The sequence below is a fragment of the Procambarus clarkii genome, chromosome 59 (genome assembly GCF_040958095.1).
Source record: "Procambarus clarkii isolate CNS0578487 chromosome 59, FALCON_Pclarkii_2.0, whole genome shotgun sequence".
Lineage (NCBI taxonomy): Eukaryota > Metazoa > Arthropoda > Malacostraca > Decapoda > Cambaridae > Procambarus > Procambarus clarkii.
This window is the reverse complement of record NC_091208.1, coordinates 28,552,639-28,566,937: the sequence shown is the minus strand read 5'-3', so window position 1 is coordinate 28,566,937 and position 14,299 is coordinate 28,552,639. Positions and strand designations below refer to the sequence as shown.

The window sequence follows — 14,299 nt, the reverse complement described above, 5'->3', positions numbered from 1 at the left end:
GCCCCCAGCACTGTGTCACTGTCAGCTACACACAACACCAGCCCCCAGCACTGTGTCACTGCTAGCTACACATCACTGCACCCTTCACTGTCACCATAGGGGCACCGTTTGATGTGCTCGGCGTAAGAGACAACGAAGTTTAAACCAATTTTCTCGTGAACCTTTGTCCCCAATAATTAATTTTCAGATGAATTTCATTGAGTTGCTGGGAGCTAGGTGGAAGAGTAGCCGAGCCGTGGGAAGGGGCGCTGGGAGCTTGGTGGAAGAGTAGCCGAGCCGTGGGAAGGGGCGCTGGGAGCTTGGTGGAAGAGTAGCCGAGCCGTGGGAAGGGGCGCTGGGAGCTTGGTGGAAGAGTAGCCGAGCCGTGGGAAGGGGCGCTGGGAGCTTGGTGGAAGAGTAGCCGAGCCGTGGGAAGGGGCGCTGGGAGCTTGGTGGAAGAGTAGCCGAGCCGTGGGAAGGGGCGCTGGGAGCTTGGTGGAAGAGTAGCCGAGCCGTGGGAAGGGGCGCTGGGAGCTTGGTGGAAGAGTAGCCGAGCCGTGGGAAGAGGCGCTGGGAGCTTGGTGGAAGAGTAGCCGAGCCGTGGGAAGGGGCGCTGGGAGCTTGGTGGAAGAGTAGCCGAGCCGTGGGAAGGGGCGCTGGGAGCTTGGTGGAAGAGTAGCCGAGCTGTGGGAAGGGCAGGGGCGCTGGGAGCTTGGTGGAAGAGTTGCCGAGCCGTGGGAAGGACAGGGGCGCTGGGAGCTTGGTGGAAGAGTAGCCGAGCCGTGGGAAGGGGCGCTGGGAGCTTGGTGGAAGAGTAGCCGAGCCGTGGGAAGGGGCGCTGGGAGCTTGGTGGAAGAGTAGCCGAGCCGTGGGAAGGGGCGCTGGGAGCTTGGTGGAAGAGTAGCCGAGCCGTGGGAAGAGGCGCTGGGAGCTTGGTGGAAGAGTAGCCGAGCCGTGGGAAGGGGCGCTGGGAGCTTGGTGGAAGAGTAGCCGAGCCGTGGGAAGGGGCGCTGGGAGCTTGGTGGAAGAGTAGCCGAGCTGTGGGAAGGGGCGCTGGGAGCTTGGTGGAAGAGTAGCCGAGCCGTGGGAAGGGGCGCTGGGAGCTTGGTGGAAGAGTAGCCGAGCCGTGGGAAGGGGCGCTGGGAGCTTGGTGGAAGAGTAGCCGAGCCGTGGGAAGAGGCGCTGGGAGCTTGGTGGAAGAGTATCCGAGCTGTGGGAAGGGGCGCTGGGAGCTTGGTGGAAGAGTAGCCGAGCTGTGGGAAGGGCAGGGGCGCTGGGAGCTTGGTGGAAGAGTAGCCGAGCCGTGGGAAGGGGCGCTGGGAGCTTGGTGGAAGAGTAGCCGAGCCGTGGGAAGGGCAGGGGCGCTGGGAGCTTGGTGGAAGAGTAGCCGAGCCGTGGGAAGGGGCGCTGGGAGGCAGTAGAAGGGAGGGGGTGATGGGAAGGGTTGGGGGGAGAGGAAGGGAGAGGGTGTGGGAAAGGTAGATAAGAGCACCTAAGATATAGTGGAAAATAGAAAGCAGAGGCTCCGTTAACAGTGAATATTGATATATCGGTAAAAGAGAATACTGCTTAGTCTGTCTGACATGACTGTGGTCTTCCTGACATGACTGTGGTCTTCCTGACATGACTGTGGTCTTCCTGACATGTGTGTGGTCCTCCTGACATGACTGTGGTCTTCCTGACATGACTGTAGTCTTCCTGACATGACTGTGGTTTTCCTGACATGACTGTGGTCTTCCTGACATGACTGTGGTCTTCCTGACATGACTGTGGTTTTCCTGACATGACTGTGGTTTTCCTGACATGACTGTGGTCTTCCTGACATGTGTGTGGTCTTCCTGACATGTGTGTGGTCTTCCTGACATGACTGTGGTCTTCCTGACATGTATGTGGTTTTCCTGACATGACTGTGGTCTTCCTGACATGTGTGTGGTCTTCCTGACATGTGTGTGGTCTTCCTGACATGTGTGTGGTCTTCCTGACATGACTGTGGTCTTCCTGACATGTATGTGGTTTTCCTGACATGACTGTGGTCTTCCTGACATGTGTGTGGTCTTCCTGACATGTGTGTGGTCTTCCTGACATGTGTGTGGTCTTTCTGACATGACTGTGGTCTTCCTGACATGACTGTGGTTTTCCTGACATGACTGTGGTCTTCCTGACATGACTGTGGTTTTCCTGACATGACTGTGGTCTTCCTGACATGTGTGTGGTTTTCCTGACATGACTGTGGTCTTCCTGACATGTGTGTGGTCTTCCTGACATGTGTGTGGTCCTCCTGACATGTGTGTGGTCCTCCTGACATGTGTGTGGTCCTCCTGACATGTGTGTGGTCGTCCTGACATGTGTGTGGTCCTCCTGACATGTGTGTGGTCTTCCTGACATGTGTGTGGTCTTCCTGACATGACTGTGGTCTTCCTGACATGTGTGTGGTCTTCCTGACATGTGTGTGGTCTTCCTGACATGTGTGTGGTCTTCCTGACATGTGTGTGGTCTTCCTGACATGTGTGTGGTCCTCCTGACATGTGTGTAGTCTTCCTGACATGTGTGTGGTCCTCCTGACATGTGTGTGGTCCTCCTGACATGTGTGTGGTCTTCCTGACATGTGTGTGGTCTTCCTGACATGTGTGTGGTCTTCCTGACGTGTGTGTGGTCCTCCTGACATGTGTGTAGTCTTCCTGACATGTGTGTGGTCCTCCTGACATGACTGTGGTCTTCCTGACATGACTGTGGTCTTCCTGACATGACTGTGGTCTTCCTGACATGACTGTGTGGTCTTCCTGACATGACTGTGGTCTTCCTGACATGACTGTGTGGTCTTCCTGACATGACTGTGGTCTTCCTGACGTGTGTGTGGTCTTCCTGACATGACTGTGGTCTTCCTGACGTGTGTGTGGTCTGCTCCCCCTCAATAGTCTCTTATGTGGTACTGTGTCAAAGGCTTTCTGGCAATCCAAAAATATGCAGTCTGTCCAGCCCTCTGTCTCTTGCCTAATTTTTGTTGCCTGGTCGTAGAATTGAAGTAACCCTGTGAGGCAGGACCTGCCATCCCTGAACCCATGTTGATGCTGTGTTACACAGGTCTCTCTCTCCAAATGTTCCACAAGCATTTTTTTCACACAATCTTCTCCATCAGCTGGTGAGGCTGGGCTGGTGAGGCTAGGCTGGTGAGGCTCGGCTGGTGAGGCTGGACTGGCGAGGCTGGTGAGGCTGGGCTGGTGAGGCTGGACTGGTGAGGCTGGGCTGGTGAGGCTGGGCTGGTGAGGCTGGGCTGGTGAGGCTGGGCTGGTGAGGCTGGACTGGTGAGGCTGGACTGGCTGGGCTGGTGAGGCTGGTGAGGCTGGTGAGGCTGGACTGGTGAGGCTGGGCTGGTGAGGCTGGGCTGGTGAGGCTGGGCTGGTGAGGCTGGGCTGGTGAGGCTAGGCTGGTGAGGCTGGACTGGCTGGGCTGGTGAGGCTGGGCTGGTGAGGCTGGGCTGGTGAGGCTGGGCTGGTGAGGCTGGGCTGGTGAGGCTAGGCTGGTGAGGCTGGACTGGCTGGGCTGGTGAGGCTGGGCTGGTGAGGCTGGGCTGGTGAGGCTGGGCTGGTGAGGCTGGGCTGGTGAGGCTGGGCTGGTGAGGCTGGGCTGGTGAGGCTAGGCTGGTGAGGCTGGGCTGGTGAGGCTGGGCTGGTGAGGCTGGGCTGGTGAGGCTGGGCTGGTGAGGCTGGACTGGTGAGGCTGGGCTGGTGAGGCTGGGCTGGTGAGGCTGGGCTGGTGAGGCTGGGCTGGTGAGGCTGGGCTGGTGAGGCTGGGCTGGTGAGGCTGGGCTGGTGAGGCTGGGCTGGTGAGGCTGGGCTGGTGAGGCTGGGCTGGTGAGGCTGGGCTGGTGAGGCTGGGCTGGTGAGGCTAGGCTGGTGAGGCTGGGCTGGTGAGGCTAGGCTGGTGAGGCTGGGCTGGTGAGGCTGGGCTGGTGAGGCTGGGCTGGTGAGGCTGGGCTGGTGAGGCTGGGCTGGTGAGGCTGGACTGGTGAGGCTGGGCAGGTGAGGCTGGGCTGGTGAGGCTGGGCTGGTGAGGCTGGGCTGGTGAGGCTGGGCTGGTGAGGCTAGGCTGGTGAGGCTGGGCTGGTGAGGCTGGGCTGGTGAGGCTGGGCTGGTGAGGCTGGGCTGGTGAGGCTGGGCTGGTGAGGCTGGACTGGTGAGGCTGGGCAGGTGAGGCTGGGCTGGTGAGGCTGGTTAGGCTGGTGAGGCTGGGCTGGTGAGGCTGGGCTGGTGAGGCTGGGCTGGTGAGGCTGGTGAGGCTGGGCTGGTGAGGCTGGTGAGGCTGGACTGGCGAGGCTGGTGAGGCTGGGCTGGTGAGGCTGGGCTGGTGAGGCTGGTGAGGCTGGGCTGGTGAGGCTGGTGAGGCTGGGCTGGTGAGGCTGGGCTGGTGAGGCTGGGCTGGTGAGGCTCGGCACTGTGTACCGGGAATTTGCATTGTCGCCGTCACTTAAGGAGAGGCAGGAGGCAGTTTGGCCGCCCTCGTCCTCAAGTGGCTGAGGCGTCCACACCACACCCTGGTGGCACGAGGATAGGGTGAGAGGCAGGGTGAGGAGAGGGTGAGGGGCAGGGTGAGGATAGGGTGAGAGGCAGGGTGAGGATAGGGTGAGAGGCAGGGTGAGGATAGGGTGAGGGGCAGGGTGAGGATAGGGTGAGGGGGGCAGGTGAGGATAGGGATAGGGTGAGGGGGCAGGGTGAGGATAGGGTGAGGGGCAGGGTGAGGATAGGGTGAGGGGCAGGGTGAGGATAAGGTGAGAGGGGCAGGGTGAGGATAGGGTGAGAGGGTGCAACTAGGGTGTGGATAGGGTGAAAGGGGGCAGGGTGAGGATAGGGTGAGAGGGGGGCAGGGTGAGGATAGGGTGAGAGGGGGGCAGGGTGAGAGGGGGGCAGGGTGAGAGGGGGGCAGGGTGAGAGGGGGGCAGGGTGAGGATAGGGTGAGAAGGGGCAGGGTGAGGATAGGGTGAGGGGGCAGGGTGAGGATAGGGTGAGGGGCAGGGTGAGGATAGGGTGAGGGGGCAGGGTGAGGATAGGGTGAGGGGCAGGGTGAGGATAGGGTGAGGATAGGGTGAGGGGCAGGGTGAGGATAGGGTGAGAGGGGCAGGGTGAGGATAGGGTGAGAGGGGGCAGAGTGAGGGGCAGGGTGAGGATAGGGTGAGAGGGGGGCAGGGTGAGGATAGGGTGAGAGGGGGCAGGGTGAGGATAGGGTGAGAGGGGGCAGGGTGAGGATAGGGTGAGAGGGGGCAGGGTGAGGATAGGGTGAGAGGGGCAGGGTGAGGATAGGGTGAGAGGGGGCAGGGTGAGGATAGGGTGAGAGGAGGCAGGGTGAGGATAGGGTGAGAGGAGGCAGGGTGAGGATAGGGTGAGAGGAGGCAGGGTGAGGGTAGGGCGAGAGGAGACAGGGTGAGGATAGGGTGAGAGGGAGCAGGGTGAGGATAGGGTGAGAGGGGGCAGGGTGAGGATAGGGTGAGAGGGGGCAGGTTGAGGATAGGGTGAGAGGAGGCAGGGTGAGAGGGGGCAGGGTGAGGATAGGGTGAGAGGGGCAGGGTGAGGATAGGGTGAGAGGGGGCAGAGTGAGGATAGGGTGAGAGGAGGCAGGGTGAGGATAGGGTGAGAGGGGACAGGGTGATGATAGGGTGAGAGGGGGCAGGGTGAGAGGGGGCAGGGTGAGGATAAGGTGAGGGGCAGGGTGAGAATAGTGTTAGAGGGGCAGGGTGAGGATAGGGTAAGAGGGGGCAGGGTGAGGATAGGGTGAGAGGGGGCAGGGTGAGGATAGGGTGAGAGGGGGCAGGGTGAGGATAGGGTGAGAGGGGGCAGGGTGAGGATAGGGTGAGGGGCAGGGTGAGGATAGGGTGAGAGGGGGGCAGGGAGAGGATAGGGTGAGAGGGGCAGGGTGAGGATAGGGTGAGAGGGGGCAGGGTGAGGATAGGGTGAGAGGGGGCAGGGTGAGGATAGGGTGAGAGGGGGCAGGTTGAGGATAGGGTGAGAGGGGGCAGGGTGAGGATAGGGTGAGAGGGGCAGGGTGAGGATAGGGTGAGAGGGGGCAGGGTGAGGATAGGGTGAGAGGAGGCAGGGTGAGGATAGGGTGAGAGGAGGCAGGGTGAGGATAGGGTGAGAGGAGGCAGGGTGAGGGTAGGCGAGAGGAGACAGGGTGAGGATAGGGTGAGAGGGGGCAGGTTATCTTGAGGATAACCTGTACTGTTAGTACTGGTGTACTAGCCTGGGGCAGGGTGAGGATAGGGTGAGAGGGGCATGGTGAGGATAGGGTGAGAGGGGGCAGGGTGAGGGGCAGGGTGAGAGGGGCAGGGTGAGGATAGGGATAGGGTAAGGGGCAGGGTGAGGATAGGTTGAGAGGGGCAGGGTGAGGATAGGGTGAGAGGGGCAGGTGATGATAGGGATAGGGTGAGGGGGCAGGGTGAGGGGCAGGGTGAGGATAGGGTGAGAGGAGCAGGGTGAGGATAGGGTGAGAGGGTGCAACTAGGGTGTGGATAGGGTGAAAGGGGGCAGGGTGAGAGGGGCCAGGGTGAGGGGGGCAGGGTGAGGATAGGGTGAGAGGGGGCAGGGTGAGGATAGGGTGAGAGGGGGCAGGGTGAGGGGGGGCAGGGTGAGGATAGGGTGAGAGGGGGGCAGGGTGAGAGGGGGCAGGGTGAGGATAGGGTGAGAGGGGCATGGTGAGGATAGGGTGAGAGGGGGCAGGGTGAGAGGGGCAGGGTGAGGGGCAGGGTGAGGATAGGGTGAGAGGGGCAGGGTGAGGATAGGGATAGGGTAAGGGGCAGGGTGAGGATAGGTTGAGAGGGGCAGGGTGAGGATAGGGTGAGAGGGTGCAACTAGGGTGAAAGGGGGCAGGGTGAGAGGGGCCAGGGTGAGAGGGGGCAGGGTGAGGATAGGGTGAGAGGGAGCAGGGTGAGGGGGGCAGGGTGAGGATAGGGTGAGAGGGGGCAGGGTGAGGATAGGGTGAGAGGGGGGCAGGGTGAGGATAGGGTGAGAGGGGGCAGGGTGAGGACAGGGTCAAATACTATCCATGTGCGTCAACACTCACCTATCCCCGAGTGCCAAGTTTTGGTTCAATGTTCACATGATGCAGTACAAAGTTAAATGGTAATTTTCCTAACATAATGAACGTTTTCACATACACATAAAAGTTACAGTTTAACCCATAAACTAAAACACTTGGTTCAAGTTATTTTAAGTGTAAAAGTCCCCCCCAAAAATATATGAAAATAATTTCAATATTAATAGAGAGAATGGCCCACTATATAAATTGTATTCATTCCTTTTAAGGGCAATTCTAGAACCTCTCTAACTTCCTTGAAATCTATAATGCGTAAGACTACTCTGTATAACTTAATAGTCTTAGAGGTACCAAGCCGATGGCCAACAAAGACTTGAGACGTTTCATGGATCTCCACTATGGGAAGTTGAAGGAATCCACACAATCTTGGGTATTACCATTAAACACCCTTTATGTTCTTTATAAACTTGGGTCCAGCATCTATCATTTTATTGTTTATATCTCTAATATCTTTCCCTAGACATTAGTTATTCCTCCGTCGTCTTGAAGATTGTGAGGGGAAAAGACAATCGCTTCAAAGACATAACAATTTCATACACAAATGCCTATTATATATTTTCACAACCATAATTATCTTCCTTTTTCATATATATTTTCTTAAATTTTATCACCTTGATAAAGTACGTTTAAAGAGTCATCTTCTTATTCAGTATATTATTAACATCATACACAACAAGACGGAGCCGGAAGGGAAGCTTCCGGCTCCGTCTCTCTCGCAGCTCAATGAACCCAAAATATAAAATGTTAGGCAGGAGAGTTTACCCCGGCGGGACCTTCCTCGTGGCCGCCGCCGCCGCCGCCAGGGACCGCGGGAAAATCTTGCTCCATTCTCTGTCATTTTTGTGGCGTGTTGAGAGGCCGTCGTCCACAGCCGCTCCTCCGCCACGACGCTATATTTTGTCTATTACTATGCACACCGACCAGGAGAGTTATGTATACACGCACCTCGACACACACACACACACACACTCACGCGCACTCATACGCCCACACGCTCTCTCTCTCTCTCACACACACACACACACACACACACACACACACACACACACAGAGGAGGAGGGGAGGAGACCTGGGGAGCGAAGCTGGTAGACGTTATTGACAGGAATTTCCTAACACAGCATGTGAAAGAAGATACTAGGGAAAGAGGAGGGGATACGCCCAGCCTATTAGATCTCATTATCACTCAGAATGTAGAAGACATCGAGCAGTTGGAACATGAAATACCACTAGGAGCTAGTGACCATTGTGTCCTAGTCTTTGACTACATGATGGAGCTTAAAATTGTGACCAAAGGACAAGAGGTCCGGGAAAGGAGACTTGATTACAGAAAAGGGGACTACAGAAGGATAAGGGACTACCTGGGAGAAGTGCAGTGGGAGGAAGAACTTAGAGGAAAAACAGTGCAAGGTATGATGAACCAAGTCATATTGAAATGCAAGGAGGCTGAAGATAGATTTATTCCAACAATAAAGGAAAAAAGCAGGAGGGAATATAATAACCCATGGTTTAATAGACAGTGTCAGGAAGCAAAGGTGAGAAGCAGGAGGGAGTGGAGGAAGTACAGAAGACAAAGGACAGAGGACAACAGGATTAGATGTAACAGAGCTAGGAATGATTACATTAACATAAGACGAGTGTCGGAAAGAAATTATGAGAACGATATTGCAGTCAAAGCGAAAAAGCAACCAAAATTACTACATAGCCATATAAGAAGGAAGATGTCGGTAAATGACCAAGTGACAAGACTGAGGAAAACAGAAGGGGCATATACAGAAAGCGACAAGGAAATCTGCGAGGTACTGAATGCAAAATTCCATGGAGTGTTCACAACCGAGCCTGAGCAGCTCCCATTGTTAGAAGAGATTACCCAAGATGAAAGACTATCGGATATAGAGGTGACAGCAGAGGATGTAATGAAACAGTTGACAACACTGGATGCAAATAAAGCTGTTGGACCAGACAAAGTATCACCGTGGATACTCAAAGAGGCAGCGCAGGCTCTCAGCGTGCCTCTGGCAATGATCTTTAATGAGTCACTTATGTCGGGAGAATTGCCCAGTTGCTGGAAGGAGGCAAATGTCGTACCGATTTTCAAAAAGGGTGATAGGGAGGAGGCACTTAACTACAGACCCGTATCACTGACAAGCATCCCCTGCAAAATACTTGAAAGAATAATTAGGCTAAGACTTGTTGAGCACCTGGAGAGCATTGGGTTTGTAAACAAGCACCAACATGGGTTCTGGACAGGGAAATCATGCCTAACAAACCTTTTAGAATTCTATGATAAAGTAACAAGGATAAGGCAGGACAGAGAAGGCTGGGCAGACTGCATATTTCTTGACTGCCAAAAGGCCTTTGATACGGTACCGCACATGAGACTGCTATACAAACTTGAGAGGCAGGCAGGAGTAAGCGGAAAGGCCCTAGTATGGGTGAAGAACTACCTAACAGGAAGGAGCCAGAGGGTAATGGTAAGGGGCGAAAAGTCGGACTGGCGAACAGTAACAAGTGGAGTACCTCAAGGATCGGTGCTGGGACCAATCCTCTTTCTAATTTACGTAAATGATATGTTTACAGGAGTGGAATCATACATGTCAATGTTTGCAGATGACGCAAAATTAATGAGAAGAGTTGTGACAGACGAGGATTGTAGGATCCTCCAAGAGGACTTAAACAGGCTGCAGAGATGGTCAGGGAAATGGCTACTGGAGTTTAACACCAGTAAATGTAAAGTTATGGAAATGGGATCAGGTGACAGGAGACCAAAGGGACAGTACACAATGAAGGGGAACAGCCTACCTGTAACGATTCGAGAAAGAGACCTGGGAGTGGATGTGACACCTAATCTAACTCCTGAGGCACATATAAATAGGATAACGACAGCAGCGTACTCTACACTGGCGAAAATTAGAACTTCATTCAGAAACCTAAATGAGGAAGCTTTTAGGGCGCTTTACACTGCCTACGTGAGACCCGTCTTAGAGTATGCCGCGCCATCATGGAGCCCCCACCTGAAGAAACACATAAAGAAACTGGAGAAGGTTCAGAGGTTTGCGACGAGGCTTGTCCCAGAGCTACGAGGGATGGGATATGAAGAGCGGCTGAAGGAACTGAACCTTACGACACTAGAGAAAAGAAGGGAGAGAGGAGATATGATAGGGACATATAAAATACTCAGGGGAATTGACAAAGTGGAAATAGATGAAATGTTCACACGTAATAATAACAGAACGAGGGGACATGGGTGGAAACTGGAAACTCAGATGAGTCACAGAGATGTTAGGAAGTTTTCTTTTAGCGTGAGAGTAGTAGAAAAATGGAATGCACTTGGGGAACAGGTTGTGGAAGCAAATACTATTCATACTTTTAAAACTAGGTATGATAGGGAAATGGGACAGGAGTCATTGCTGTAAACAACCGATAGCTAGAAAGGCGGGATCCAAGAGTCAATGCTCGATCCTGCAAGCACATATAGGTGAGTACATATAGGTGAGTACACACACACACACACACACACACACACACTCATACGCCCACACACACACTCACAAGCACGCGCACTCATACGCCCACACGCTCTCTCTCTCTCTCTCACACACACACACACACACACACACACACACACACACACACTCATACGCCCACACACACACTCACAAGCACGCGCACTCATACGCCCACACGCTCTCTCTCTCACACACACACACACACACACACTCATACGCCCACACACACACTCACAAGCACGCGCACTCATACGCCCACACGCTCTCTCTCTCTCTCACACACACACACACACACACACACACACACACACACACACACACACACACACACACACACACACACTCATACGCCCACACACACACTCACAAGCACGCGCACTCATACGCCCACACGCTCACACACACACACAATGTGTGAACCAGCAATGCTTGATCTGATATTTACCCTAAATGAGTGGGATATAAGGGAAGTCAAGATGGAAGCATCCTTGGGAATGAGTGATCACAGTGTATTGAACTTTGAGTACCTGGTAGAGCTAGGAATTATCTCCCCCCCAAAAAAAAGAACTAGGAAAAGGCTGGCATACCGAAAGGGGAATTATGAGGAGATGAGAAGCTTCCTAAGGGAAATACCTTGGGACACAGACCTCAGAGATAAGTCTGTACAAGATATGATGGACTATGTTACCCAAAAGTGTCAGGAGGCAGTAAGCAGATACATCCCGGCCCAAAAGGAAAAATCCGAGAAGCAACAGAAGAATCCATGGTATAACAGAACAAGTATGGAAGCAAAGAAACTGAACAAAAGGGCGTGGAGGAACTTCCGGAATAACAGAACACCAGAAAGCAGAGAGAGATACCAGAGAACCAGGAATGAGTATGTCAGGGTGAGAAGAGAAGCAGAGAAATGTTATGAAAATGATATAGCAAACAAAGCCAAGACCGAACCAAAGCTACTCCACAGTCACATCAGAAGGAAAACAACAGTGAAAGAACAGGTAGTGAAACTTAGAACAGGCGAGGACAGGTATACAGAGAATGACAAAGAGGTGTGTGATGAACGCAACAAGAGGTTCCAAGAGGTCTTCACAACAGAACAAGGCGAGGTCACTGTGCTAGGAGAAAGGGAAGTAAACCAGGCGGCCTTGGAAGAGTTTGAAATTACGAGAGAGGAGGTCAAGAGACACCTGCTGGACCTGGATGTTAGAAAGGCTGTTGGCCCAGACGGGATCTCGCCATGGGTACTGAAAGAGTGTGCAGAGGCACTTTGCTTGCCACTCTCCATAGTGTATAGTAGGTCACTGGAGACGGGAGACCTGCCAGAAATATGGAAGACGGCGAATGTGGTCCCAATATACAAAAAGGGCGACAGGCAAGAGGCACTGAACTACAGGCCAGTATCCTTGACTTGTATACCATGCAAGGTGATGGAGAAGATCGTGAGAAAAAACCTGGTAGCACATCTGGAGAGAAGGGACTTGTGACAAATTGACAACATGGGTTCAGGGAGGGTAAATCTTGCCTGACTGGCTTAATAGAATTCTATGACCAGGTAACACAGATTAAGCAAGAAAGAGAGGGCTGGGCGGACTGCATTTTCTTGGATTGTCGGAAAGCCTTTGACACAGTACCGCATATGAGGCTGGTACATAAGCTGGAGAGACAGGCAGGTGTAGCTGGTAAGGTGCTCCAGTGGATAAGAGAGTACCTAAGCAATAGGAAGCAGAGAGTTACGGTGAGGGGTGAGACCTCCGATTGGCGTGAAGCCACCAGTGGAGTCCCACAGGGCTCTGTACTCGGTCCTATCTTGTTTCTGATATATGTAAATGATCTCCCGGAGGGTATAGATTCATTTCTCTCAATGTTATGACATTGCCAAAAATTATGATGCCAAAAATTATGGACGATGCCAAAATTATTAGAAGGATTAAGACAGAAGAGGACTGTTTGAGGCTTCAAGAAGACCTAGACAAACTGCAGGAATGGTCGAACAAGTGGTTGTTAGAGTTTAACCCAACCAAATGTAATATAATGAAGATAGGTGTAGGGAGCAGGAGGCCAAATACAAGGTATCATCTGGGAGAGGAAATTCTTCAGGAGTCAGAGAAAGAAAAAGACTTGGGAGTTGATATCACGCCAGACCTGTCTCCTGCAGCACATATCAAGAGGATAACATCAGCGGCATATGCCAGGCTGGCCAACATACGAACGGCATTCAGAAATTTGTGTAAAGAATCATTCAGAACTTTGTATACCACATATGTCAGGCCAATCCTGGAGTATGCAGCCCCAGCATGGAGTCCATATCTAGTCAAGGATAAGACTAAACTGGAAAAGGTTCAAAGATTTGCCACCAGACTAGTACCCGAGCTGAGAGGTATGAGCTACGAGGAGAGACTACGGGAATTAAACCTCACTTCGCCTGGAAGACAGAAGAGTTAGGGGGACATGATCACCACATTCAAGATTCTCAAGGGAATTGATAGGGTAGATAAAGACAGGCTATTTACCACAAGGGGCACATGCACAAGGGAACACAGGTGGAAACTGAGCGCCCAAATGAGCCACAGAGATATTAGAAAGAACTTTTTTAGTGTCAGAGTGGTTGACAAATGGAATGCATTAGGAAGTGATGTGGTGGAGGCTGACTCCATACGCAGTTTCAAGTGTAGATATGATAGAGCCCAGTAGGCTCAGGAACCTGTACACCTGTTGATTGACGGTTGAGAGGCGGGACCAAAGAGTCAGAGCTCAACCCCCGCAAGCACAACTAGGTGAACTAGGTGAGTACACACATCCACACCCCAAGCCAATATGCAACTGAAAATTCCCCACCGCAGAAGGATTCGAACCCAGACAGCCTGGAGCACTATGCACCTTGGCGTACCTGGTACCTTAACAGCTAGATCACACGACTGTACAAAAATTTTGGAAGTCGTGAAACTATTTACCCAACATCCGACAGCTCTCGGTGGTCAACTTGGGCATAAATATTTCATCGAATCACCTCAACTGTTGGGGCTTGGTTCGAATCCTTCTGCGGTGTGGAGTTTTCAGTTGCATATTGGCTTGGGAACCATTCAAGCTTGTTCGCATTTGTGTTGCTTACGTGGCCCCACAAAGTGAGGCGATTCGATGAAATATCTGTGCCCAAGTTAACCACCGAGCGCTGTCAGATGTTGGGTAAATAGTCTCATGATTACCAACATTTTTGTACAGTCAGTGTGGTCTAGTGGTTAAGGTACCAGGTACGCCAAGGTGCATAGTGCTCCTGGCTGTCTGGGTTCGAATCCTTTTGAGGTGTGGAGTTTTCAGTTGCGTGAGTGTGTGTATATATATATATATATATATATATATATATATATATATATATATATATATATATATATATATATATATAATACACACACACATATTAGAAGGGATACCCAGCGGTGCCCGGGACATTCTGTCTAACCCCCATCCCATTTATTCCCATTTACCCTCTGCCCTTTCCCCCTTTCCCACCCTCTCCCTCTCTTCCCATCACCCCTCTGTCATCCACCTCCTCTTCCTTCCCATTTACCCCATTTTCTCCATTCCCCCCACTCTCCCCCCCTTCCCTACCTGCCCTCCATTCCTGAATAAGCATTTCCATGTATTTATATACCAATATATGCTTCCTGGGGGTGGAGGCCTGGTCGAGGACCGGGCCGCGGGGACACTAAAAAAAAAAAAGCCCCGAAATCATC

The 14,299-nt window shown here is 53.0% G+C and overlaps 1 protein-coding gene across 1 annotated transcript in view; it reads right to left on the bottom strand.

Annotated features, from left to right (window-relative positions):
* Window positions 1-212: 212 nt before the first annotated feature.
* Window positions 213-14,299, bottom strand: part of LOC138353779 (mucin-22-like) — a 33,573-nt gene continuing 19,486 nt past the window's right edge. The window contains exon 4 of the mRNA XM_069307179.1: window positions 213-1,471. Coding sequence (XP_069163280.1) covers window positions 213-1,471 — 1,259 coding nt within the window. The remainder of the gene's footprint in view (window positions 1,472-14,299) is intronic.